The sequence below is a fragment of the Odocoileus virginianus genome, chromosome 32, assembly GCF_023699985.2.
Source record: "Odocoileus virginianus isolate 20LAN1187 ecotype Illinois chromosome 32, Ovbor_1.2, whole genome shotgun sequence".
Lineage (NCBI taxonomy): Eukaryota > Metazoa > Chordata > Mammalia > Artiodactyla > Cervidae > Odocoileus > Odocoileus virginianus.
The window spans coordinates 3,718,331-3,743,039 of NC_069705.1; the positions used below are offsets into that span (position 1 = coordinate 3,718,331).

The window sequence follows — 24,709 nt, forward strand, 5'->3', positions numbered from 1 at the left end:
GAGCTCACACTCGGGCTCAGTTTTGGACTGTGGCTTGTGTGGTGTCTAAGACGTTGCTAAGAAAGAAACTGTCCGTCTTGCCTTTCCTCCTTCACTCTCAGTTACCTCTGAAGTCCGGAGCTGATTATTTGCTGGGGTGGGGAAAAAAATGCCACCACTTTAGCAGGGGGTAAACCCGAAGTTGAATCCAGAGTGTATCGGATGCCTGACCCGTTTGCTCCCCCGTGACGTGTCCGCAGGACCGGGGCCGCCTCCTTCCGTTTTCCTGTAGACTTGTGCTCGAGCTCCGCTGCTTCAGTCGTGTGCAACTCTTTGCAACCCCGTGGACCTTAGTGCACCAGGCTCCTCTGCTCTGAGATTCCACAAGCAAGACTGCTGGAGTGAGTTGCCATGCCCTGCTCCAGGGAGTCTTCCCAACCCAGTGGTTGAACCTGTGTCTCCTGCATTGCAAGCAGATTCTTTTACCACTGGCCCACTGGGGAAGCCCTTCTTGTCGACTAAGGGTCTGCAAACTATGCCCCACAGTCCAGCGGGTTCTCCTGAGCATGGTCACCCACATTTGCAAACTAAAATGACAGTATTGAGTCATTGTAACTGGGATCTTACGGCCTGTGAAGCCTAAAATATTTCTTATCTGATCCCTGACAAATTTACAAAACTTGTCTCTCCCAGACTCTTGCCCTGGTCTATGAAACCTTCTACTTCCTTCTTAAACATAGTAGGTAAGACTGAGGAGGATCTTTTTACTTAACATTCTAAATGAGAAACGTGTTTACATCCAAGTTACATTTTTCAGACATGATAAGTTCATCAAATACTTTATCTCTAAACAGAAACAAATAGAGAAAACAGCTCTTTATTTTTAAGAAAATATACTTTTAAATGACTATATAGTCATTTTGGGAGAATAACCTTAAATTTGTCCGGGAGTGTGAACCCCCAGTCTGGTTTTTTTTTTTTTTGACTAATGTTTTCTCTCATTAAGGATAGTACCTTAAATGGCTAAATTGTCAAGATTCGGGCCTGACTGGTATTTTGGGATTTAGGCTAGAATTCTTTTTTGTGGCTTCTCCATTTTAAGTTTGATTAAAAATGCCTCTGGATTTTAAAGATATGATCTCCAGATTTATATTCTTTGAACATCTCAGATTTGATTGGAAATACTGTATTGATTTCAAATAATAATTTTTGTGTCTTTCATTGCATAGGAGGCCTTTTCAAATAAATCTCTATGCTTTATTCATTTAATGGGGAAGAATTCAAAATATCAGAAAGTTCTATGAAAGTGCTGCTTTGGCATGCAACTGCCAGCATTTGTTTCAGAGCAGGCCTCCTTTTTCCCAAAGTCATGATTCAACTTGAAGACAGAATAGAACCATGATGCCCTATGAACTGTTGAGATACAAAGTCAGTGATTAGAGTAAGCTTTGACAGTATTTGTTTGAATAATAGTTTTCCAAATTAATTGATACAATTTGGTGTAACAAGGTCTCATAAGTACTCATAAGCACTGTTTCTTGATGACAAAGACTTCATTTTCCTTTGGCTGCCTGATAAAAATAGCATAAAGACTTGGGGAGTGTTTAAACATAGATGTCAGCAAGACGCAAAGTGGACTGATCTGACCCTTTGCTTTTGCTCCTAGACCTCACCGGGAAGAATTACTAGTGAGTCAGAGGAGGACAGTAAGTTGCAAATATAAACAACCTTGACCATTCAGGAAGTTAGCTTACAGAAATAAGAGGATTATAAGAGAGTATTATCAATAATTGTATGTTAACAAAAGATCACTCAGGTGAAGTGGACAGCTTCCTAGAATGATAAATACTGTTGAAACTGAATCAAGGAGAAATAGAAAATCTGAATAGGCCTATAGCAAATAAAGAGATTTAATTAATAATAAATAAAACTTTCCTCAAAGAAAAGCCCAAGACCAGATGGCTTTATTTGTGAATTGTAGAGGTTTTGATATAAATCCTTCACAAAATCTTCAGGAAAAAGATAAAAGAGGAGTGATTACTTTTCAAAGCATTCTATGAGGACTATACTACCCTGATACCAAAACCAGACAAAACTATCACAAGAAAATTAATATCCTTTATGAATAGCCCTGTGAATATAGACTCAAAATCCTTAGAAAAAGGAAAACATAGTCTAGCAGTATATAAAAAGGACTATATATTCTAACCATTTGAGATTTACTTAGGAATGCAAGATTGGTTATGAAAATCAATCTAATCTCCTTATTAATGGAATAAAAGAGAAAAGCCACGATTATCTCAGTAAACACATAAGCATTGCCAAAATCCAAAACCATTTTATAACTAAAAGGAAAGTATCTAATATGCCCGGAATAAAAAGGAATTTTGTTAATTCTTGAAAATGAGCATTTATGAAAAACTCGTAGCTAACATCATATTTTCCGGAAAAGTGGGAAGACTTTTTGTGCCCCTGATCATAAACAAGGCAAAGGTGTCTACCCTTGCCACTTTGTTACATATTGAAGATTTATCCAGGGTGAGCAGGCAAGGAAAAAAAATAAAACATGTCACGATTAGAAAGAAATAAGTAAAATTTTCTCTGTTTGCAGAAGACTTGATCTTTTATATAGAAAATCCTAAGGATTCTACAAAAGGAAAAAAAAAATGATCAGAATCTAAAAAACAGTTCAGCAAGGCTGTAGAATAAAAGTTGAACATACAAAGATCATTTGCATTGCTGATACTAGCAATGAACAATATGAAAATGAAATGTTTCATTTACAGTATCAACAGAAATACTAAGATACTTAAAATAAGCTTAACAAAATAAGATGAATGCATTGACGTTCAAAACTACAAATCATTGTTGAAAGAAACTCAAGTAAGTGGAAAGTAATTTCATGGTATTGGATTGGAACCCTTAGTGTTAAAGTGCCATGCTCTCCAAAGGGATCTTCAGATTCAACACAGTCATCCTCAAAATGCCAGCTGACCTTTTTTTCCCCCCACAGAAATTTGATAAGCTGCTACTGAAATTCAATTATAATTTCTATCCAAGTCCCAATGGCATTTTTTGCAGAAAAGAAAAATTCACCCTAAAATTCACATGGAATCTCAAGGGACTGTGAATAGCCTAAACAGATGTGAGAAACAACAAAACTGGAGAACTTACACCTCCTGATTTCAAAACATATTACACATCTACAGTAATCTAAAGAGTGTGATACTGGTGTTAAGACAGGCCAATAGACAAATGGAATAGAATACAGAGCCCCAAATAAGCTCTTGTATATATACTTTTAATGATCTTCAGCAAGGGTGCCAAGACTACTTAGGGGGAAAAGGACAGTCTCTTCAACAAATGGTGCTGGGAATAAAGGACATCCAAAGGAGAAAGTGAAGTTGTACCCTTATACCATATAAAAGATTAACTCAATGTAGATTAAAAGCCTAAAATGACAAAACTATGAGAATAAAGCATAGAGAAAAAGCTTCATAATGTTGGACTTGGCAATGATTTCTTGGATCTGACTCCCAAACCATAGGTAGCAAAACTAAAAATAGACAAATGGGCTTACATCAAAGTTGCAAACTTTTGTATACAAAAAGATACTACAAAGTGAAATGACAACCTACAGAAAGGGAGAAAATATTTGCAAATCATATATCTGATGAGTCATTAATATCCAGAATATGCAATGAACTCCTACAACTCTACAACAATAGTAAAATTAATTATCCCAATTAAAAAGAGGGAAAAGGATTTGAATTAGACATTTATCTGAAGATATTATACAAATAACAAAGAAGCATATGAAAAAATTCTCAACTTTCACTAATTGTCAGAGAAATGCCAATCAAAACTACCTCATACCTATGAGGATGGCTACTACTTTTTTAAAAAAGCAAAATAACAAAAGGTGGCAAGTATAGGGAGAAATTGGAATCCTTGTATGCCGTTGGTGGGATTGTAAAATGGTGCACCCCTATGGAAAGTAACATGGCAGTTCCTTAAAAAATTAGAAATAGCACATGATACCTCTATCCTGTTTCTCGCTATATATCTAAAAGATTTGAAAGCAAGATCTCAAGGAGATATTTGCATACCCATGTTCGTAGCAGTACTTCACAAAGCCCAGAAGTGGAACACCCCAAATGTCCATCAATGGATAAACTGTTGAACAGAATTGTGGTATACATCTAATGAAATCCTCAGCCTTAAAAAGGAGGAACCTTTGACACATGCTGCAAGATGGACAAACTTTGAGAACACTATGATTTCACTTTCATGAGTTACCTAAATATTCAGTCATTAGAACAGAAGGTAGAATGATAATTTCCAGAAGGTGGAGGGGTGGTGGATGGGAAGTTATATAGTTTAAGATTTGCAGATGAAGTAGTTGTGGAAATCTGTTTCTCCACAATGTGAAAATACATAACCCTGCTGAACTGTGCACATAAAAATCATTAAGCTAATAAATTGTTTGTGTTTTTTAACCATAACAAAAGGAACGCAGAGGTGGAAACAACTTTCTACAAAGCTATGAAAGTCAAGAGAATGTTACACTGGCATCAAACCAAACATCTAGATCTGTTCAACAGAGTTAAGAGTTAAGGAGTAGACCCTTACACTCCAGTCTGTTGATTTTCGACAAGGATGCTAAGGCCACTCATTGGAGAAAGAATGCATATGGTGCTGGGACAGCTGGATAGCCATATGCAAAAGAATGAAGTTAGATTTTTCTTTGCTACTCTGTACAAAAATTAATGCAAAATGGATCAAATATCTAAATGTAAGAGCTAACACTATAAAATCTCTTAGAAAACACAGGAATAAATCTTTGTGACTTTGGATTTGATTTGACATGAATTTGTTACGTATGACACCAAAAGCACAAACAACAAAAGAAAAAATAAGTAAATTGAAATATCATCTAGTTTAAAAACTTTCTCTGCTTCAAGGAACACCATCAAATGAGAAAACTCATGTAGTAGGAGACAGTATCTGCAAAATACATACATGATAAGGAACTTGTATCAAGAATATATAAAGAACACAACTCAAGAATAAAAGACAATAAAAGGACAAAGGATTCGAATCGGCCTTTCTCCAGCGAACATGGACATGTGGCCAGTAAGGCATGAATGTATGCTGAACATCACCAGTCAGTAGGGAAATCCAAATCAGAAGCATAGGACACCAGTGTACACCCACTAGTTTGGCTTAGATAAAAAGGACAGATAAGTGTTGGGGAGGATGCAGAGAAAGAAACTCTCACACGCTTTTAGTGGGTGTGTAAACGGGGCCAGCAGTTCCTCAAATGATTCAACACGGAGTTACCATATGACCCAGCAATCCCTCTCCAGGGTTTACACGTAGGAGGAATGAAAACAAGTCCGCACGAAAACTTGTACGCGAATGTTTTTAGCTACATTACAGTAACCACAATGTGGGAGCGGTCCAAGTAGCCACCAATTTCTGAATGGATAAACAGAATTTAGTATGTTCATATAGTGGAATGTTGTTTGGCAATCAAAAGAAGTTAGATACTGGTTAATGCTACAATATGGGTGAACCTTGAAAACGCTCTGCTAAATGAAAGAAGCCAGTCATAAAAGACCATATTTGTATGATTCCATTTATGTGAAATGTCCTGCATAGGCAGCTTCACAGGGCTTAGTAAATAAGTTTCTTATTGGTGTTCAAGAGAATGGGTAATGAGGATGGAAGAGAGACCTAAGAGTGATGGCCAATGGATATGGTACGGCTTTCTGGGGTGATAAAAATGTTCTTAGTTTAGACTGGTGATGGCCATACTGCTTTAACAATATACTAAGAATTATTGAATTGTAGAGTTCACAAGAATGAATGTTACATGAATTATATTTCGATAAAGCTGGTGTTTTTTAAAAAGTTATAGTAATTGACATTCCATCATATTTCAAAAAATCTTTTTTTGCTCCTGGTATTTGTAATTTGTCTACTTTTCCATAGTTTTATTTCTGTTTGTATAACATGTTTTTATATTTGGGAGTCTTGATATTGTTTTATTTGATAGTTTAACAAAAATTATGTAAATTGAGATGAAAGTTTCAGTTTCTTATTACCAAAAGACTCAGGTGTTTCAATATAAATCATTCTAAGACAAGTTTTATCATTATTAACATTGCAAGGATTAAAAACAGATAATGTCATCAAGTGAAAGTGAAGCTGCTCAGTCATATCTGACTCTTCGCAGCCCCATGGACTGTAGCCTACCAGGCTCCTCTGTCTGTGGGATTTTCTAGGCAAGGGTACTGGAGTGGGTTGCCCTTTCCTTCTGCAGGAGATCTTCCTGACCCGGGGATTGAACCCGGGTCTCCCACATTGTAGGCAGACGCTTTACCATCTGAGCCTCCAGGGAGGTCCACTGACAGGTTGGTATAAACCCCTGACAAGTTTCTGCCGTGAGCCGTATGAGGTCACCACGGAACTGCAGAGCAGGGCTCCTCGCTTGCTTCACACAGGGCGTGTCATTCATTCACACAAGTACACTGCAGAGTTAGTAAAGGACAGCAGAAAACATGTTCGCTAGGAGAACAAGGAACTAGAGCTCCGAGCATCCTTACCTTGTCCTGGAGAATCCCGGACGAGCCCCCAAGATGAAAGGTTGCTGCTGACCCACAAAAGACGCTGGGATTCTTGGCCTCCAGACGAGAAGAATTCAATCCGGGGCCAGTGACGAGACTTGATCGCTCATAGCTTTTGTGTAATAAAGTTCTATTAAAGTGTAAAAGAGAAAGAGAAAGCTTCTGACACAGACATCAGAAGGGGGCAGAAAGAGTGCCCCAATGTTATCAAATCACATATTAAAAAAACATTTTTGTTCTTAAGTGATGATTAAATTATGTCCTTTTTTAATTTTGTTAAAAGCAAAGAATTGGAACCACCTAACTTGGAAAAGAAATTTTTACCTAGTCATTATTCATTCGTTTTCTCAAATCCTTGAAGCATATCCCAGAAGAGCCTTGCCAAGTCATATCAAAATGACTATTGGTCATACTTGCTAGTTTTTAGCTTGGATTTGATCTGATATACTTGATAAGAGAAAATTGAGCTATTGTCTTTTTCAATATAATGTTAGGAAACAGTATTTTCCATTAAAGTTCCTTTCTGTGCTTTAAATAAATTTCCACCAAAACTTGGGGCTGCAGCTGCAATTTATTCAAGTTATAGGAAATATCTACCAAATACATTAATTGGCAAAGTTCTCATTGTTAAAACATTTATGCAGTTTTTCCTCTAAGTGTGACTATCTATGCTGTCTTTCCTGATGGAAGAGGCAAGGTTTTTAACTAAAGTTATAATTAATTAGCAAGCCCTGGACGGATTGTTTCATGTTTTAAGGCAGAAAGGCAGTTGTGGAAAAGGAAATGAGAAGCGGTGACTCTGAAGACACACAGGTGAATCTGTTCTCAGGCAGATGTATGTTTTTTAAGTTCTGTATAAATACTCCCTTGAAACTGTCTGTGGTTTTGCATTCCTTTTGAAGTCTTTGTCTCCAGAGCATTCTGCACCAACTTGCAGACTACTGTTCTACCCTACTCTTAGTCTTCTCTGAATAAAATAGCCTTGCAGAGCATGCATTGTATTTGCACACGTATTGTGTGCAGGGCTGGTACACCTCGTGTACACTTGGTACACTTCGTGTTCACTTGGACCACACTTGCCAGAGAGCCCCAGCCTCCGCACTTTTGTTCTGCGTCCCCTGCTCACGGGATGGGTTTCTGTGGGAGTCCAGTCTCAACCTCAGAATCCTTCACAACTGGCAACTTTTATTAGCCAGTTGGAGCTGCCATTGGAGTCAATTCTGTGTCATAGCAATTTTATTAGTTTTCTTAGCATATTTGCATTTTTTCTCTTTTTGCAGTTCACATTTTCTGTGTGTTTAGTCACTCAGTCATGTCCAACTCTTTGCGACCCTGTGGACTGCAGCCCGCCAGGCTCCTGTGTCCATGGGGATTCTCCAGGCAAGGACACCGGAGTGGGTTGCCATGCCCTCCTCCAGGGGGATCTTCCTCATGCAGAGATTGAGCCCAGGTCTCCTGCATTGCAGGTGGATTCTTTACCGTCTTAGCCACAAGGGAAGCTCTCACATTTTCTGATTTTTGTTTATTAATAAGGTCTTCTTTGGTTAAACTTATTATCCTGAGGTCAAGTTGGAAATGAGTTTGGAAATAGTTCTCCAAAGATCTCTTGCTTTTCTTCCATTTTGTGAACTGAAGTTTGGTTGTCTTTGTTCTGGTCTGTCTCTTCAACATTAATTCTATAGTGAGCAGCATTGGAAAATAGACTTAGTGATTCCCAGAGCAGTGGTTAGATTTGTGTATGGCCTTGAAAGATACAAGCTGGTTTCTCTCTTCACAGCCAAGGGGTAGATACGCCTAACTGTCCCGTTGCGAAGATTCAGGTCCCCAAACCTCAGAGTTCCTCCTGTGTGTGCAGGTGTCAGCTGGCCCCATTCAAGGTGCTCTGGGTACTGGGGCTCAGGGAAGTGGAGCAAGAAAGCGCTGGGGTTCCGGCCCCTTCTGTTGTGATAAATTCCTGCGGTCCTGCTTCTGACTGCATCCAGCCGCCTGTGATAGGCTAAGTTCTTAGCTTGAAGTAGCAGCCTGAAATCTCAGGTCCTTCATCATTCTTGGCAATAGGTAGGAAATACAAATAAAGAAGCAAATAGCCATCAGAGTTCAGCTAAGAAATGTCATTTTATACATGCTTTTCCTGTAAAAGCTACATTTTATATTCTTTTCATAAATGTAGCAAAGGTTTTTCAGATTTTTTCTTAGGCTAAAATAAAACTTTAACATAATTTTGCTATTCATATTTAATGACAGTTTTCAAAGCATAATAAGCCATCTGTTTTTTTTCATATGCATATAAACTTGTATATATATACACACATATATTGGGGTGTTTGTGTTTGGTTTTGAAAAACCAAATCAATCTTATTTTGTTTAATCACAGTTTCAAGAAATAATGTTAATTCCACCTATGTCATTGTGATGTATTATTTGCCTCTGTTCCAGAATATTGGAAAGAAGATGACTTGCCAAGAGTTCATCGCAAACCTCCAAGGGGTAGATGAAGGTGGTGATTTCTCCAAGGATCTACTGAAAGTAAGCATTGAAATACCGGTATTTATGTATTTACTTACTGAAGTAGAGTTGATTTAAAATATTATGTTAGTTTCAGGTATATAACATAATAATTCAGTATTTTTATAGATTATACTTCATTTGAAGTTATAAAATATTGACTATATTCTCTTTGCTGTACAATATATTCTTGTAACTTATTTTTTTATGCTTAGTAATTTGTACCTCTTATTGGCCCACCCTAAAATACTGGTATTTAAAATGTTTATATTTTCTACTTACCTTTTAATGTAAAATAAGCTAAGATCACTTAAGTCTTTTGTTGTTTTTTTTTTAGTTTTTCTGGTGAGGTTTCTGTTGGACCTTGTCCTTGACATGTCAGACTGCAAAGTACCCTTCAATTAATAATTCCTAGAAGTCCACATTATAATTTATAATACTGAGATAATCAGTAAATTTTGAATAATTTGTGATACAAATAGTGGGCAGTTTTTTATTTATTTGACTGTCAGAACTTGAGAAAGATCACAATGGTATATTCACTATGGAAACAAATGAGCATTTATCAGACAATAAAGGAAGCAGTTCTGACTATTCAGTACTCAGAAATCCACTCAGGTCATCTTTGGAAAGAGATTAAATTAAAATCTGAGTAATTGTGGAATGCCTGAATTACTTGCACTGAGCTTTATTATTGACAACAATTAGCATGTCTTCCCTCTAATCAACTTTGGGATTCATAACATCCTGCCGCAGTATACATGAGATGTGCGTTTGATTCAAATACGAAATAGAGATTGATAATGGATGTGGATATTTTTGAAGTTCAGAATAAGATGTGTGTGTTAAGAATGTGATCTTTACAGATTTCTGTTTGACTCTAACTTTCTTTTTAAAAACTTTGTACACATGTATATTTCTTTTGACATCAGTTCCTTTGACTGAATTTGCTAAGAAGGGCAGCACATTTGAATTGTGGTATAATATGAAAATGTATGAGTAGAAAGATAAGTCCTTATGTTTTCTATGACTTTTAAACTACATAATATATAGAATTGAGTTCTGCCAGATTTGGAAAGACATATATACTCTGAAAAATGAAAAAAGGTGTAAAAATGGTATTACGAGATTCTGAGTCTTACTGGCTTTAATTGCAGCTCATTAAAAAATTATATTATGAAAAAAGCAAGAGGAAATGTATCTTCAGCTTACTATATAAGGAAGGTGTTTTTTAAGTCCTTTCTCTATGGAACAAATGCTGCCATTTCTGATGCTACAGTTCCAAATGGGAATGGAAAGTAAAAGATGGTGAATTGGGACTTGATATATTCTGTGCATCCATGGAAGTTAGACAGTGAAGTTGCTCAGTCGTGTGTGACTCTTTGCGACCCCATGGACTGTAGCCTACTGGGCTCCCCTGTCCACGGGGTTTTCCTGGCAAGGGTACTGGAGTGGGTTGCCATTTCCTTCTCCAGGTTAAACAGTAGACACATGTAAACAGGCCTTTTCTCATTCTAGTGGTGTTAGCATGGAATGTTAACAGTCTTTCTAGGAGAGGATTTGTGAGGTTTTTATCAACTTACGCCAGAAATGAAAGTTGACAGGTGGAATTTTTATAGTGAGCTTTTAGACTTCTGTGGCAGGCTGTGGTAACACGCATGACTGTGGGTTCCTTAGTGGGCAGATTTAGAGCCTGTTTGAGGGCACTTTCCGAACCAAGCGCAGTTAACGTGCAGTCCAGTGGTTGCCGTCCACCTTGGGCAAGCATGTGTTCTTTGGTTTGCTCTGCCAAGAATTTGCTGGGTGATTGGCTGCAGTCGTACAATTGAGATCACGCTTAAAAATCTCAGGGGGGAAAATAAGTGTTATACTGTTTTTTATTTACTGTGGGAAGTTGACAATGAAATGATACCGAAAATGATGGTGGCATTTACATGGAAATTGTCAAGTAAAATATTGATTTCCTTTTATGACAAACCTCAGCCACTCACCCACCCCAGAGGAGGGTTTTCTGTTTCAGCAGGAATCTGGAGTTTACTGCAGATTCCAGCAAGGAAAGATTTTCTTCAAGCCGTTTGTTTCATTTACTCCTCTCTGTGGCCAGCCCTCTTAACAGCGTTTCCTCCTTTCCTCTCTCCCTCTGCCCCCCTTTCTCTGCCTCTCAGTTTCTCTTTAATTCTGCCTCTGACTTTCTCTTTTGTTTTCTTAGTCTCTTTCTTATCTTTCTTTCTTTCCTCCCCTCCCACCAAAACTCTCTCTCTCTCTCTCTCTCTCTCTCTCTCTCTCTCTCTCTCGATAGCTATCTCTTCACTCCCTGTTGAGATAAATTATTGGGTGGGATATGAATTGTCTTTAGGGGGGCAGTGTTACACACATGCCCCTCAGACAGATACATATATCCAGATAAACACACACACATTTGGTGTCATCTTACAGGTTCTAGATAACTCCTTTCTCCCTTCTGCCACCCCTTTCCCAAATTAAAAATTACAGGCATATACTCCATTCAGTTTAATTTATGAGGTGAGCCATTTATATGGACGGAACTGATAAACAGTTATTGCTACACGTTGACCTTATTACTTTAAGATTTCTTTGGATCAGAGTAGCATTTGGTTTTTCTTTTTGGACCAGAAGTAACATTCTGACCTGAATCTGTTGTTCAGGGTAATTGCATAGTCAGGAATATTTACTGAAGACCCACAGTATGTTCAGGTGTGGACCTGGAGAACATATCAGAACCAAATAGAACCCTGTTCTCAGAGACCACAAACTATTAAAAAAGATGGAGGGTCCTTTCTCCCTTAAATAGACAGTTACTCCATATTAAAATAAAAATATAAAATGAATTCTGCTTGTTACTAGAAATGCTAAAAAAAAAAATAGGCCTTAACATACTTAAAGGTATACACCATGAGGGACTTGTTTTAAACCTTTAATTCAGACACTTGAGTTAATATTTAGCTGTAAATCTGCCTGAAAATTTACTTTTTTTTACATGAAAAGGATAGATAGTGGTATATTGAGCCCTTTTTCACACTTTACAATTTATTGCTATTTCCCTGCTGTTTACTCAAATGACCTAAACAGATACATGAGTGTATGAGTGCTTTGTGCAAATAAGAGTTTTCCCCAATAAGTTGCTTAAATGATTATAAGTAACAGATATCTATGGTATAAAATGGAAGAAGTTGGGTACCAAAAGACTACCAGTGATAGAATATTATTTAGGTTCTTTAAACTTGAAATATGGCTGGGAGGATGTGATGTTTGAGATAAGCCTCCATTCGAAATATAGGTACAGTTTTAGTAGGAGACTGTGATTTTAATTTAGGTTAATATTCCACTTCAGCTCCCATCCCCATTCTTCTGCATAAACATTAATGCTCTTTCCTCCTTCCTTCTTCCCTCCCTCTCTCTTTCTCTCTCTCTCTTTCCTTCTTTATTTCTCTCTTTCTCTCTCTCCCTCCTGCCTATTTTCTCACCAAATCAGGACCAAACTCTGCCAGAGCATCTGGTGTGTCCATGGCTCCACTGGACATGCCAATCCCAATGCTTGGATGTGGTTTGCCTTCAGGCGTCATTGGGGGTGAGGTGGAAGAAAGGGGAAGGGGAAAGGTCTGCTTTTAGTTCTGATGATTTAATAGGACATCCCTAAGATTCTAATAAGTAATAAATCTCTCAGGACTTAAATAGAAGGAGATGAGAATGTGAAATGCGGGCCAGCTCTCGGTTGGAGGATGAAGTTACCGAGAGACATGATACATGAGGATTATGACTATGGTCTTGGGAACTCTACTGACTGGGTTCCAATCTCAACTCCCCTGTCTGACTAGCTGAGGGGTTATGAGCAAATTCACTTAAACATTGTCTCCTGATTTCCTCATCTATGAAATGGGAGGCTTTATTAACACCTACCTCATCTAGTTGTTTTAATAAGTTAATATATCTAAAGACTTCAGAGTTCTACTATGTGTTAGCTATTATAACTTTTTAAAGTTAAAGTGAAGTCGCTCAATCGTGTCCGACTCTTTGCGACCCATGGACTGTCTCCCACCAGGCTCCTCTGTCCATGGGATTTTCCAGGCAAGAGTACCAGAGTGGGTTGCCATTTCCTTCTCCAGAGGATCTTCCCGACCCAGGGATTGAACTCGGGTCTCCCACATTGTAGGCAGACACTTTACCGTCTGAGCCACCAGGGAAGTCACTATAACTTTTTAGTATTGTTTTATTCTTTACCTACCTCAGAGTGGACTGGACAAGGACTCCACCCCTTCCTTCGAGTATCTGGACCTGAGGCATCTTCCCCTTCCTGGGGCTGAGTGGGATTAGTGTCAGTAGACAGGACTTCTGTCTCCCTTTCCTTTTCAGCCTAAACACACCCATCATTTTGTTCTTAGAAGGAACCATCTGTGACTTTGACCTTGAGCATTTTCTCCTATTGTGGTAAGATTGTTAATCCTCATCATTTGTGGCTTCATTTCTTTCTAAAAACTTGCTGGTTCCAAAGAATGGCCGTGGAAATCCTTCACGGAAGGCATTTGTGCAGTGTTGCCTGTCTTGACATTGTATAGGCACCTGACAGTGAATCTTGGTTAATCCTATATTTCCTGCCTTTTTAACCTTGTTAAGCAACAGTGCCTCTTATCCATCTTGCTGCATTTTTATATCTTATCTTTGGTTTGGGTCTTTGATGCTGCAAGAGTGCAGGGACTAAGGATAATTTGGTCTTAAACTGGTCCTGAGATCATGAAGAACCTTTGAGGAAGCAAATTAGTTCTGGTCCTCTTTAAAGATCCCAAGAAAATCCTGGAATATTAATGGAGATGTGAATTATTTGAAGTGACTACAAACCCTGGGAAAGAAGAAGTATTGCTGGGTGTCTCCCTACTCTCTGTGTTCTCCAAATGGAGAGCTCTGGGTCAGAAGGCACATGGGTTTATTGGTCAGCTTTTGTAGATTCTAGACTGTTATCCTGGGAATGAATCTCTTCCACACAGAAGACTGGAGGAGGTTGCCACTTTCTTCTCCAGGGGATTGTTTCCTTAATTTCTCTTTCTGATCTTTTGTTGTTAGTATGTAGAAATGCAACAGATTTCTATGTATTTTCCTGCAACTTCACTGATTTCATTGGTGAGCTCTGGTAGTTTTCTGATGGTGTCTTTAGGTGGTGGTGATGTCTTTTCTATGTATAGCATCATGTCATCTGCAAAGAGTGACAGTTTTACCTCTTCTTTTCCTATTTGAATTCCTTTTACTTATTTTTTTCTTGTCTAACTGCTATATCTGGGACTTCCAAAACTGTTGAATAAAAGTGCTGAGAGTGTGCATCTTTTGTCTTTTTCCTGATCTTAGAGGAAATGCTTTCAGCTTTTCACTCGTGTGTATGATGTTAGCTGTGGATTTGTCATATGTGGTATGACCTTTATTATGTTGAGATATATTCCCACTATGCCCACTTTCTGAAGAGTTTTTATCAGAAATGGACATTGAATTTTATCAGAATCTTTTTCTGCATCTGTTGTGATGATCATATGGTTTTTATTCATTAGTGTGTTAATGTGGTCTATCACATTGATTGATTTGTAAATAACTGAAAAATCCTTGTCCAGAAAACTGGACAGCTATGTGTAAAAGAATGAAATCAGAACATTCTCTAACACCATACACAAAAATAAAATGGATTAAAGGCTTAAATGTAAGACTGGATACTGTAAAACTCCTAGAGGAAAATCTGTACAGAACACTATTCGACGTAAATCATAGCTATATATATATATATATATTGGATCTATCTCCTAAAGGAAAGTAAAAATAAACAAATGAAACCTTTAAAAACTTTTGCATAGCAAAGAAAACCATTGAGAAAATGAAAAGATAGTCTACTAAATGGGAGAAAATATTTGCAAATGATATGACCAATAAGAAGTTGATACCCAACCTTTATTGACAGCTAATACAACTCAACATCAAAAAAATTAACAACTTGATTAGGAAATGGCTGGAAGACCTGAATAGACATTTTTCTGAAGAGGATATGCAGATGGCCAATAGACACGTGAAAAGATGCTCAATATCATAAATCATCAGGGAGGTGCAAATCAAAACCACAATGAGCTATCACCTCACACCTGTCAGAATGGCTGTCATCAAAAATAACAAATTTTGGCAATTATGTGGAGAAAAAGGAAATCTGTGCACTGATGGTGGGAATGTAACTTGGTGCAGCCGCTGTGGAAACCAGTACGGAGGTTTCTCAAAAAATAAAAATTAGAACCGTATGACCTAGTACATTCACTCCTGAATATACAATCCAAAAAGAACAAAAAACAGTGATTTGAAAATATATGTGCACTTCATTGTTCACAGAAGCAATATTTACAACGGCCAAGATAGGGAAGCAACTTAAGTGTCCATCAACAGATGACTGGATAAAGAATATGATGGAATGCTACTCAGCCATAGAAGAATGAAATTTTGCCATTTGCAGCAACAGGAATGGGCTTTAAGTGAATAAAGTCAGACAGAGGCAAATCCGAACACTGTGTGATATCATTTACATGTAGAATCTAAAAATAAAATACAACAAAGTAGTGAAAAGGCAGGAAAGAAGGAGATGCACCGGTTCAGACAACAAACAAATGGTTACTAGTTGGGGGTGGGGGGCCACAGTGTAGGTGGGGGAAATGGGAGGCACAAATGGTTGGGTTTAAGAAAGACTCAAGGATGTTTTATACAGCACAGGGGATATAGCCAATATTTGGTAATAGCTGTAAATGGAAAGTGACCTCAAAAATTGGATAGAAGTTTTTTTAGAAATGAAAAAATAATCGTTACATATTCTATTAAGTCGAATCCCAATGAATGTTCTTATTCAGATGTGTGTGTTTTCCCTTGCTTTCCCCAAAACCAGAATTTAGATGTGAACCAGATTTTAGAATTTAAAGAAGTTACTCAAAATGCATATTACCGGTATCTATTACTTTACATATGTAGTTGGCTGAAAACATTGTATGTTTTATTTCAAACATAATTTTCTTATTTGGTATTCTTAGACAACAGTAACCTGTGAAAATGATGGAGAAGTTAGCCAGAAGGGTAACGTTTAAATAAACAGATCCAAAAGATTGACAACAGAAAAACACATTTTAAATAAAGATTAATGTATCTTGTAAAAAGGAAGAAATGATAATTAGGAAATACAAGAATTATGTTATGCAGGTGTATAACCATTAGGTTTTTAATCAATCACAGTTGTATATAGGGGTAAGCAAAACAAAAACAAAAACAAAAAACAACAAAAACCGAAAACAAAACACCACAACCCAGCCATTAAAGATTTAAGCAATTTGTTAAAAACTTGAACTCCGAAAAGTGCCTGTTTGCACAAAGTGACAACAAGAGTTGTAGGCTTTTTCTTAAAAAGAGAGCAAAGCCAACTCTAATTTGACCCTTTCAACCCGGGAGGAAATTAAAATTTTAATGCCGACAGTTGCTCTTCTGTTCTTTCTACCAAAAGGCTGACCTTAAAAAGCACTTCTCCCCCATTTTGCCCTCTCTTCTTTCCTCTTTGCTTCCAGTATTATCAAATGAGGACAGGTATAAATGGAGAGATCTGGTGGCGGTTTTCAAAGTCAGTGTTGTGGTTGTAAAATACTATGATATACAGTAGTTTTGCAGATGTTGCCAATGGAAGAACCTTGGTGAAATGTATTAAAAAAAAAATCTCCTGTTTATTCTAACTGCATGTGTTAAGTGTTAGTCACTCAGTCATGTCCAACTCTTTGCAACCTCATGGACTGTAGCCCACCATGGTCCTCTGCGAATGAGATTTTCCCAGGCAAGAATACTGCGGTGGGTTACCATTTCCTTCTTCAGGGTATCTTCCCAACAGAGGGATCAAACCCGGGACTACCGCATTGTAGGAAGATCCTTTACTGTCTTAGCCACTGCATGTGAATCTACAATTATTTCACTGAAACTTCCAGTGAAAAGGAAGTTCCATTCTCTGCATTCAGCCAGAGATTTAAGCATCGTGTAATAATGAGTTTAATGAAGCTTTCATACTCTTTCAGACTTTACTACTCTATGCTTACTCTTCCCAGCCGTGAACATCATGATTGTTAAGCTCAGCTGCAATTGCGTAGCAGCGGTGAAAACTGTGGTTTTAAGAAAAAGGCAATGGGATTATTTTAAAGAGTTGGAAAGCTAGAGAGTCACATGAGTCCATTTAAAAAGGTTATTATTATTACTCTGGGGTCTGTGGAGAATTTTTTGGAAGGAAGTTCTAGTGGAAATGAGACGGTGAAGAAATGGTTGGAGCTGTGCATTCCAGAAGGGATGACGGCTTGGGCGTGGCTGGTGACAGTTAATAACGGAGTGATTTCAGATTGTTTTGAGATGCTAGCTTTTCTGTTGCTAAATTATTTTCCAAATTGCCCCACTGTCCCTTCCTATATCACCTGGGTTCTAAACTGCATGAAATGGAAGAGTGCTAAAAAGTAGGAACACCCTGACGGCTTCTTCCAAGTGAAGGCTCGATCTTGGTGTCACTCTGCACCACTGTGCCGGCCACGTGTGTGGCGTGGGCAGTAACACCTTCCTCCAAGAGTGCCCATGGGATTGCGGAGTGTGTCCCAGTGTGGGCGGTCCTGGGTTCCACGCCCGTCCTCTCGCTGCTGATGACAAGGGACAGTGCCTCAGTTACGGTTTCTTGGTTTGTAAAGTGAGATATGTGGACCATGCCCATAATCTTAAGGTTTTCAGTTTAGGCTCCTAAAGCTGACAGTATCTGGTCCCCCCCTTCCGTGTCCCCACTCTCTACCAGGACCAGAACTACTTCCTCTGTTTTTTCTGTTGGGCTCAAACTAACTCATGTGCAATTTCTTTTGAGCAAAATATTTTGTGGCAAAGAATAAGCTGGATAAAAACTATACATGGTCTTTACGGATCCTTTCAGCCTAAGTATTAGGACTGTTCTTAATATCACTTTTTTTCTTTGTAAACTCAAATTGCATCTCTCAAGTTTTAACTTTTCTGGTGTATTTATTGGTTTAGACAAAGAAGTGCGTGCTTAGTAGTGAAAGTTCAGATTTAAATCCAAGAAAATTAACCTCTGTTTTGTGGGTGTCCTCAAAGGATTACTCCTGAAGAATTATGTGAGAGGAAGAAACGGGCCACAGTCTGAAAAAAGTCGGCATTTTTTATAAATGAAAAGCCTGAAGTGAATTCTCAAAAATACTTGATCAGAGTTATATTTGGAGTCTGCAGTTGAAAATAGGAGCTGAGGGGTGGTATTTAAGTGTAGCTAAAAAAAGAGCATCAACTGTCGCCTGGAGTAGGTGAGCTCTCTTCAAGGGAAGGTCCTGGAGGCCTGGTAGCGACAGTCTCTATGGAGGAAACCGGCTCGAATGCTTATCCTGGGAGAAGCAGGCGAGCCTTTCAAGAGAAAAGCTGCCTTAGCAAGCTTTTCAAGAGAGAAGCTTGAAAGGTTTTGGCTTAAAATATGGGATGCAGCTTTGTTCAGTAAAATGCACCAAGCTGAGTTGTGATACAAGGTTCGTGATGTGCTTCTGCTCCGCTTTCCCCGGGGAGGTCCGGGTGTAGGCTGTTGCTTCCGGTCAGGTGCTGGCCTGCATAGACAGAGCTGCTGCTTTTGGTCTGGTTCCGACCTTGAATGAAAACGGTGACGATGAGAAAGGGAATACTTGGAAATAGCTGAAGGTCTACATGTCATGTTCATGCTCTAGGAAAAAAAAAATCTATCAGAAAGAAGTCTGTTAGAACATTTTGACAGAACAGATGCTGCTTAAAGAGTACAAACAGATTTTTAACCAAAAAAAAAAAGAGAGAAGAGTTTGAGTAGGAGAGAGGGGAGGTAGTAATCATACGGGTCCTATAATGGAATATTAATGATTCCCAGATAGAGTTCATTTTAATTTGATCATGAAGAAGTGCTACAGAATTTCATATTCAGATACATCCACGGAGGTTAGAATGTTCATAGGTTTGGGAGGTTTTTAAATTTCCACCAGGGTAGGTGCTCCTGTCACTTGGGCATGGGCCTGCGGTATTGACATGACTATCGGGGGTCACACTGTGAACTTAAACTGTCCCCCTTTGCTTATGATGTACCAGTCAGGGATGGCAGTGATGGACTTCTTTTAACAAGCCTGCAGCTTAGTGGCTAATAAAGTATCACAGCGGATGGTCCATCCTTGACACAAGAGACACGGATTTTAATTTAAAGGCATTTGTAGCTGTACAATAAGAAATAAATGAGAAAGGAAAACAATTTGGCTTGTGGTTGCATTAACGCTTCACTTATGTAAATGTCTGTTGTCTGAAAAAAACCCAAAAGTTGAAAATGCAAAAAATTTAAAATAATTCTGAACAGCCAGAATAAATGACTGTTATGGAGTCTGTGTAACAAGCATTACAAATTTTACTCAGACCCTCATTTATGGTCTATTTTAATAATAACCAGAATTGTTACCTTAAAATTTTGGCCTCGTCTTCCTCCCTGACTTTTCCAAGCCAATGGCCATGTGGATGCCTTTTTACAGATAGCTACCTAAAACTAGGGGTCTGGACCTGGGCACCTCACACTGTTCATCTCCAAGCTAGCTCACCTTTCCTGAAACAAAGTTCATAAAACAGAGGTATTCAGGTTGCTATTTAAATTTTAAATTGAACTTATTTTGAAAAGAAACAGTTGTTTTCCCAGGTTAGCCAGGAGCTAGAAGGATGACTTGCAGGGAGTGCTATCAGTCAGGTAAATGGACCTTGCCAGGCAGTGACTTGATAATGAAGCGAAGAGAAAGAGGAAACCCCCAAAGCCCTGGATCTCTGCCTGGAGTGGCTGGAGTTGTTTTGGTGAGGGGCAGGCCCGGGTGGGTAGTCAGCAACCTCTCAGAGTGTGCTGGAGCATGGTAGAGTACAGGATGGGCTGAGTGAGTCTTCTGAAGCATTACATCATGTTTACTTAGTTTGATTAAGGAGACCAGGAGTGCGGAATGGATTTGGGAAGATTGCCAGCAACTGTTTTATAAAGATTTTGCCATTCGAAGAAATTAACTTCAATCAGAAAACCCATTAATATAGAATAATTCATTTCTCTAGCAGAAGACATTCTTGAGCTCCATTCTCTGTCACTGTTGGGTTTTTATTGTTGCTGTTTTAAAGTTTTTGTTTGCTTTAGCTGTTTTAACATTTACCCTTGTCTTCACACTTCCCACAGACAGCAGCGTCATTTTTGTGTCTCAGACACACTGCCATTTGAGGAAGCCGCCACAGATGGTAGTCCCGTCTCCCGGGGCAGGTCATTTCACCAGGAGGCCCCTTAATGCTAGAAGCATTTATTCCTTGAGAATGCACATGGATAGATGGTTACTCTTCTTTCCCTGTTTTTCTTTCACTTCCAGAAACGCAATTCAAAGGTAAATCTCTTATCCCCAGAGTATTACCTTGAAGGGTTATCTGTGTTTCAGTTTGTTGGTCATATGTTGTAGACTTGGGCAAATAAGTCATCTTTAAAGAGAGTTATCTGATTTTGGATTAGATGCTATTGCTGGTCACTGGTATGTGACCACCACCCCTCCCCCTGACCCCTATTCTTTGGCAGAAACTCTTGCCATTATACACAGTGTTGTTCCAGGACAAATCAGATATTCAACAAATATTGGTGAAAGAATTGATTGCAGTTTTCTATAAAACCCCGTGCTATGACTTCTGATGATCAGCACTATGTGACCAACTTGATATGTACAGAATTGTGAATGTGTGTGAATGTATACAGACATCTGTCTTTTTTGGTCTGTTTTTTTGTTTTTTGGAGGGGGGGAAATTCATAGTTTTAATCAGATTTTCAGAAGGATCTTTATTTCCCCCCAATATTGAGAGCTATCCAGAGTGGAAACTTTTAGCTTATTTTAATTAAAATAAAAAACTGAGAGGAAAGGGTTTTTTTCTTTCCCCTGTACACTTCATTCATTCATAGAGGCCCTGATATGCATCTCTGTGCTGGATTCATGTGTGCAGCCCTTAATAAGACAGACACAGGCCACACCCTCTTGAAGCTCGAAATTTGATAGAGAAAACAAGTATTGGACCCATGATTATTCAGATAAGGAAATACTTTACGCAAAATCACACTACTTGTGTTTAGTTATGGGAGACTAAAAAATGTTGGCCTAAAACTCAACATTCAAAAAACTAAGATCATGGCATCCAGTCCCATCACTTCCTGGCAAATAGATGGGGGAATGATGGAACAGTGAACAGATTTTATTTTCTTGTACTCCAAAACCACTGCAGATGGTGACTGCAGTCATGAATTTAAAAGACACTTGCTCCTTAGAAGAAAAGCTATGACCAACCTAGACAGCACATTAAAAAGCAGAGACATTACTTTGTCAACAAAGCTCCATTTAGTCAAAGCTATGGTTTTTGCAATAGTCATGCGTGGATGTAAGAGTTGGACGATAAAGAAAGCTGAGCACTGAAAAATTGATGCTTTTGAACTGCAGTATTGGAGAAGACTCTTGAGAGTCCCTGGGACTGCAAGGAGATCCAACCAGTCCATCCTAAAGGAGATCAGTCCTGAATATTCATTGGAAGGACTGATGCTGTAGCTGAAACTCCAATACTTTGGCCACCTGATGTGAAGAGCTGACTCATTGGAAAAGACCCTAATGCTGGGAAAGATTGAAGGCAGGAGGAGAAGGGGATGACAGAGGATAAAATGGTTGGATGGCATCACTGACTTGATGGACATGAGTTTGAACAAGCTCTGGGAGTTGGTTATGGATAGTGAAGTCTGGCGTGCTGCAGTCCATGGGGTTACAAAGAGTCAGACATGACTGAGTGACTGAACTGAACTCAACTGATGGAAGACTTACTTAATAAATTTGCCATATATGGCAAAAGTCAGAAGCTGGATCAAGATGAAATCTGATAGGATTCATGAGTTCCTGCTTTGCTGAAGACTATGCTAAATATATTGAGGAAAGCTAGGATGAGTAAGATGTGCATCCAGCTCTGGAGGAATTCTTAATCTAATCTAGTGGTTCTCAAATCCTGCCACACATTCAGATCATTTGAGACGGGAGAAAAACTGGGCCGATATACTCTCACTCATGTAGAAACCCTTAAAATGGCATAGACACTTCAGAGAGTGATCTTTAACTACACATACATTTACCCTATGATCCAGCAGTTCAAGGGAAATGAAAGCACGTCACCAAAATATTCATAGCAGCTTTATTCATAATAGCCCAAAACTGTGAACCACCCAAGTGTCCCTCAACCGGGAATGGATAAGCTATCGTGTAGTGTTACAACGTGTGATTCTCAATAAAAAGGAGTGGAATGCCTGTATACCCAACAGCATGGAGAAAGAAAGCTTACACCAGAATATGCAATGCATGGGTCTGTTATGGAGAGTCCTAGCTTAGGCAAAACTAACCTTCAGTGGAAAACCAAAATCAGGACTGTGGTTAGCTCTGGGGATGTGAGGATGGGAATTATCTGGAGAGGGGCTTGCAGGAACTTTATGAAGTGATGCTAGTATTAAAAAATGTTAGGGAAAATGTCAGAGAGTGACTAATTAAAAATTTGATGTTTTCTCCCTTTCCTGGCCTCATCTTCTTCAGAAATTTTATCTGGGAATAGATTATGTGCATTTTATTTATTTATTTATTTATTTTTATTTTTTTTTATTTTTTATTTTTTTTATTATTATTTTTTTTTTGTTTGGTTTTTGTCATACATTGAAATGAATTAGCCATGGATTTACATGTATTCCCCATCCTGGTCCCCGCTCCCACCTCCCTCTCCACCCGATCCCTCTGGGTCTTCCCAGTGCACCAGGCCCGGCACTTGTCTCATGCATCCAACCTGGGCTGGTGATCTGTTTCACCCTAGATAATATACATGTTTCGATGCTGTTCTCTTGAAACATCCCACCCTCGCCTTCTCCCACAGAGTCCACAAGTCTGTTCTATACATCTGAGTCTCTTTTTCTGTTTTGCATATAGGGTTATCATTACCATCTTTCTAAATTCCATATATATGTGTTAGTATACTGATTATGTGCATTTTAAAAGCTTCTCAGATGATTCTGATCTGATGTCCACTGAAATTTCAACTGGCAAATAGGATAAAGTACAGAAAAAAGCATTTTAGTTTTCTATTTATGTTGTCATTACATTTCCACAAGTGTAAACAACACAGCTTGAATATCTTAACCATTTTGTAGGTCAGAGGTTTGGGTTGGCCTGTATTCTGGGTTTCACAAGAACAAAATCAAGTGCAGGGAGGCCCGTGTTGCTTTCTGTAAACTCTGAGGGTGGATCTACTTATAAGTTTATTCAAGTTGTTGACAGAAATCAGTTCTTTACAGCTGCAGGACTGAGGTCCCAGTCTCCTTGTTGGCTATTGACCAGGGGTTGGTCACTGCAGACTCTGGAGGCCACGCACAGTCCCTGTCGTCCATCTCCAGGCCCAGCAACAGCAGGTCACGTGCTTCTCAGTCTTCGTGTCTCTCGCTGCCTCTTTGGCCCCATTTTTCCTCTTCTCTTCTTTTGACACATCTCCTAAGTGATGGTTCTGCCTTCCTCTTTGCTTTGAAGAGCTTGCTTAAAAACTGATGCATGAGCCCCCCCCCCCAAATGTAATCCAAAATAACCTTCCAGTATTAAGCTCAGCTAATCAGCAGCCTTATTTCTACCTGCAGAGTTCCATCCCAGTAGCACCTAATTGAGTGTTTAGCTAAGTATCCAAGGAATGAGAATCTTGGGGGCCAGCATCTTCTTTCGAATTCTGCCAGTAGTAGAGAGTTACATGGAAACTGCTGTGGGTTTTCAGAATAAAGAAAAAAGACTTCCAACAGGAGAGCATCCAGGAAGCCTCTTTCGAGGAGGGAGCACTTAGTTGTCATTCAAGGCAGTTCTAATGGATGCTGTGGAGCCAGAATAAAAGAGAGAACTGGAAAGGGGGTGCTGGGGGTGATAAGGGTTTAAGTGCTGGAGTGGAGGCAGGAAGCATGACCACCTGTCATGCCCTTGGCGTAGCCTTTATCCCAGAAGCTCACTCCTTGTGTATTAGTTATTGTTTATGCTGAGTCATTCAGGCCACTGTCAGATTAACAGGAGATATTTTTAGATCAAAGTAGAGAAATAGGAGGAATGTCAAAAGGTTACACACTTAATGTATATAAATATTTTTAAAAGGCCTGGGGCAATTTTGTAGTATGATTTTTGTATCACCTTCTGTCTGGCTAGCATAAGTAGAATTACATGTGAAAGTCTAAAAAGTTATTTTAAGTATTTCTAAATTTTTTTACAACTTCAAACCTAACTGACGAAAACCAGGGGATGTGGCCTTCCTTTGTGTGACACCGCAATGGACCATTTTCAGTGGACTTTGTATTCTGCTTGGGTGGACAGTGACCTCAAATTGTTTTGCAATGTTGTGTTGGCTTCTGCTGTACAAGGAGGTGAATCAGCTACATAGACCCGGCCCTCCTGGGCCTCCCCTGCCAGCCCCATCCCACGCCTTTAGGTCATCACGGAGCACCACGCTGACTGAGCTGC

General features: G+C 38.9%; 1 protein-coding gene across 18 annotated transcripts in view; it reads left to right on the top strand.

Annotated features, from left to right (window-relative positions):
• The window catches only part of PSD3 (pleckstrin and Sec7 domain containing 3), a 470,822-nt gene that overhangs the window by 249,340 nt on the left and 196,773 nt on the right, over positions 1-24,709 (top strand). For 16 of the 18 annotated variants that reach the window (XR_011485090.1, XR_011485091.1, XM_070459793.1 and 13 more), the window contains one exon: positions 9,048-9,137. Coding sequence is in view for 16 of the 18 variants with exons in the window: in XM_070459793.1 (XP_070315894.1) it covers positions 9,048-9,137 (90 nt within the window). In the remaining 2 variants the exon portion in view is untranslated. Of the gene's footprint in view, positions 1-9,047; positions 9,138-20,355; positions 20,466-20,485; positions 20,555-24,709 lie in introns of those variants that run through there. The other 2 variants (XM_070459800.1, XM_070459806.1) reach the window with 2 other exon arrangements.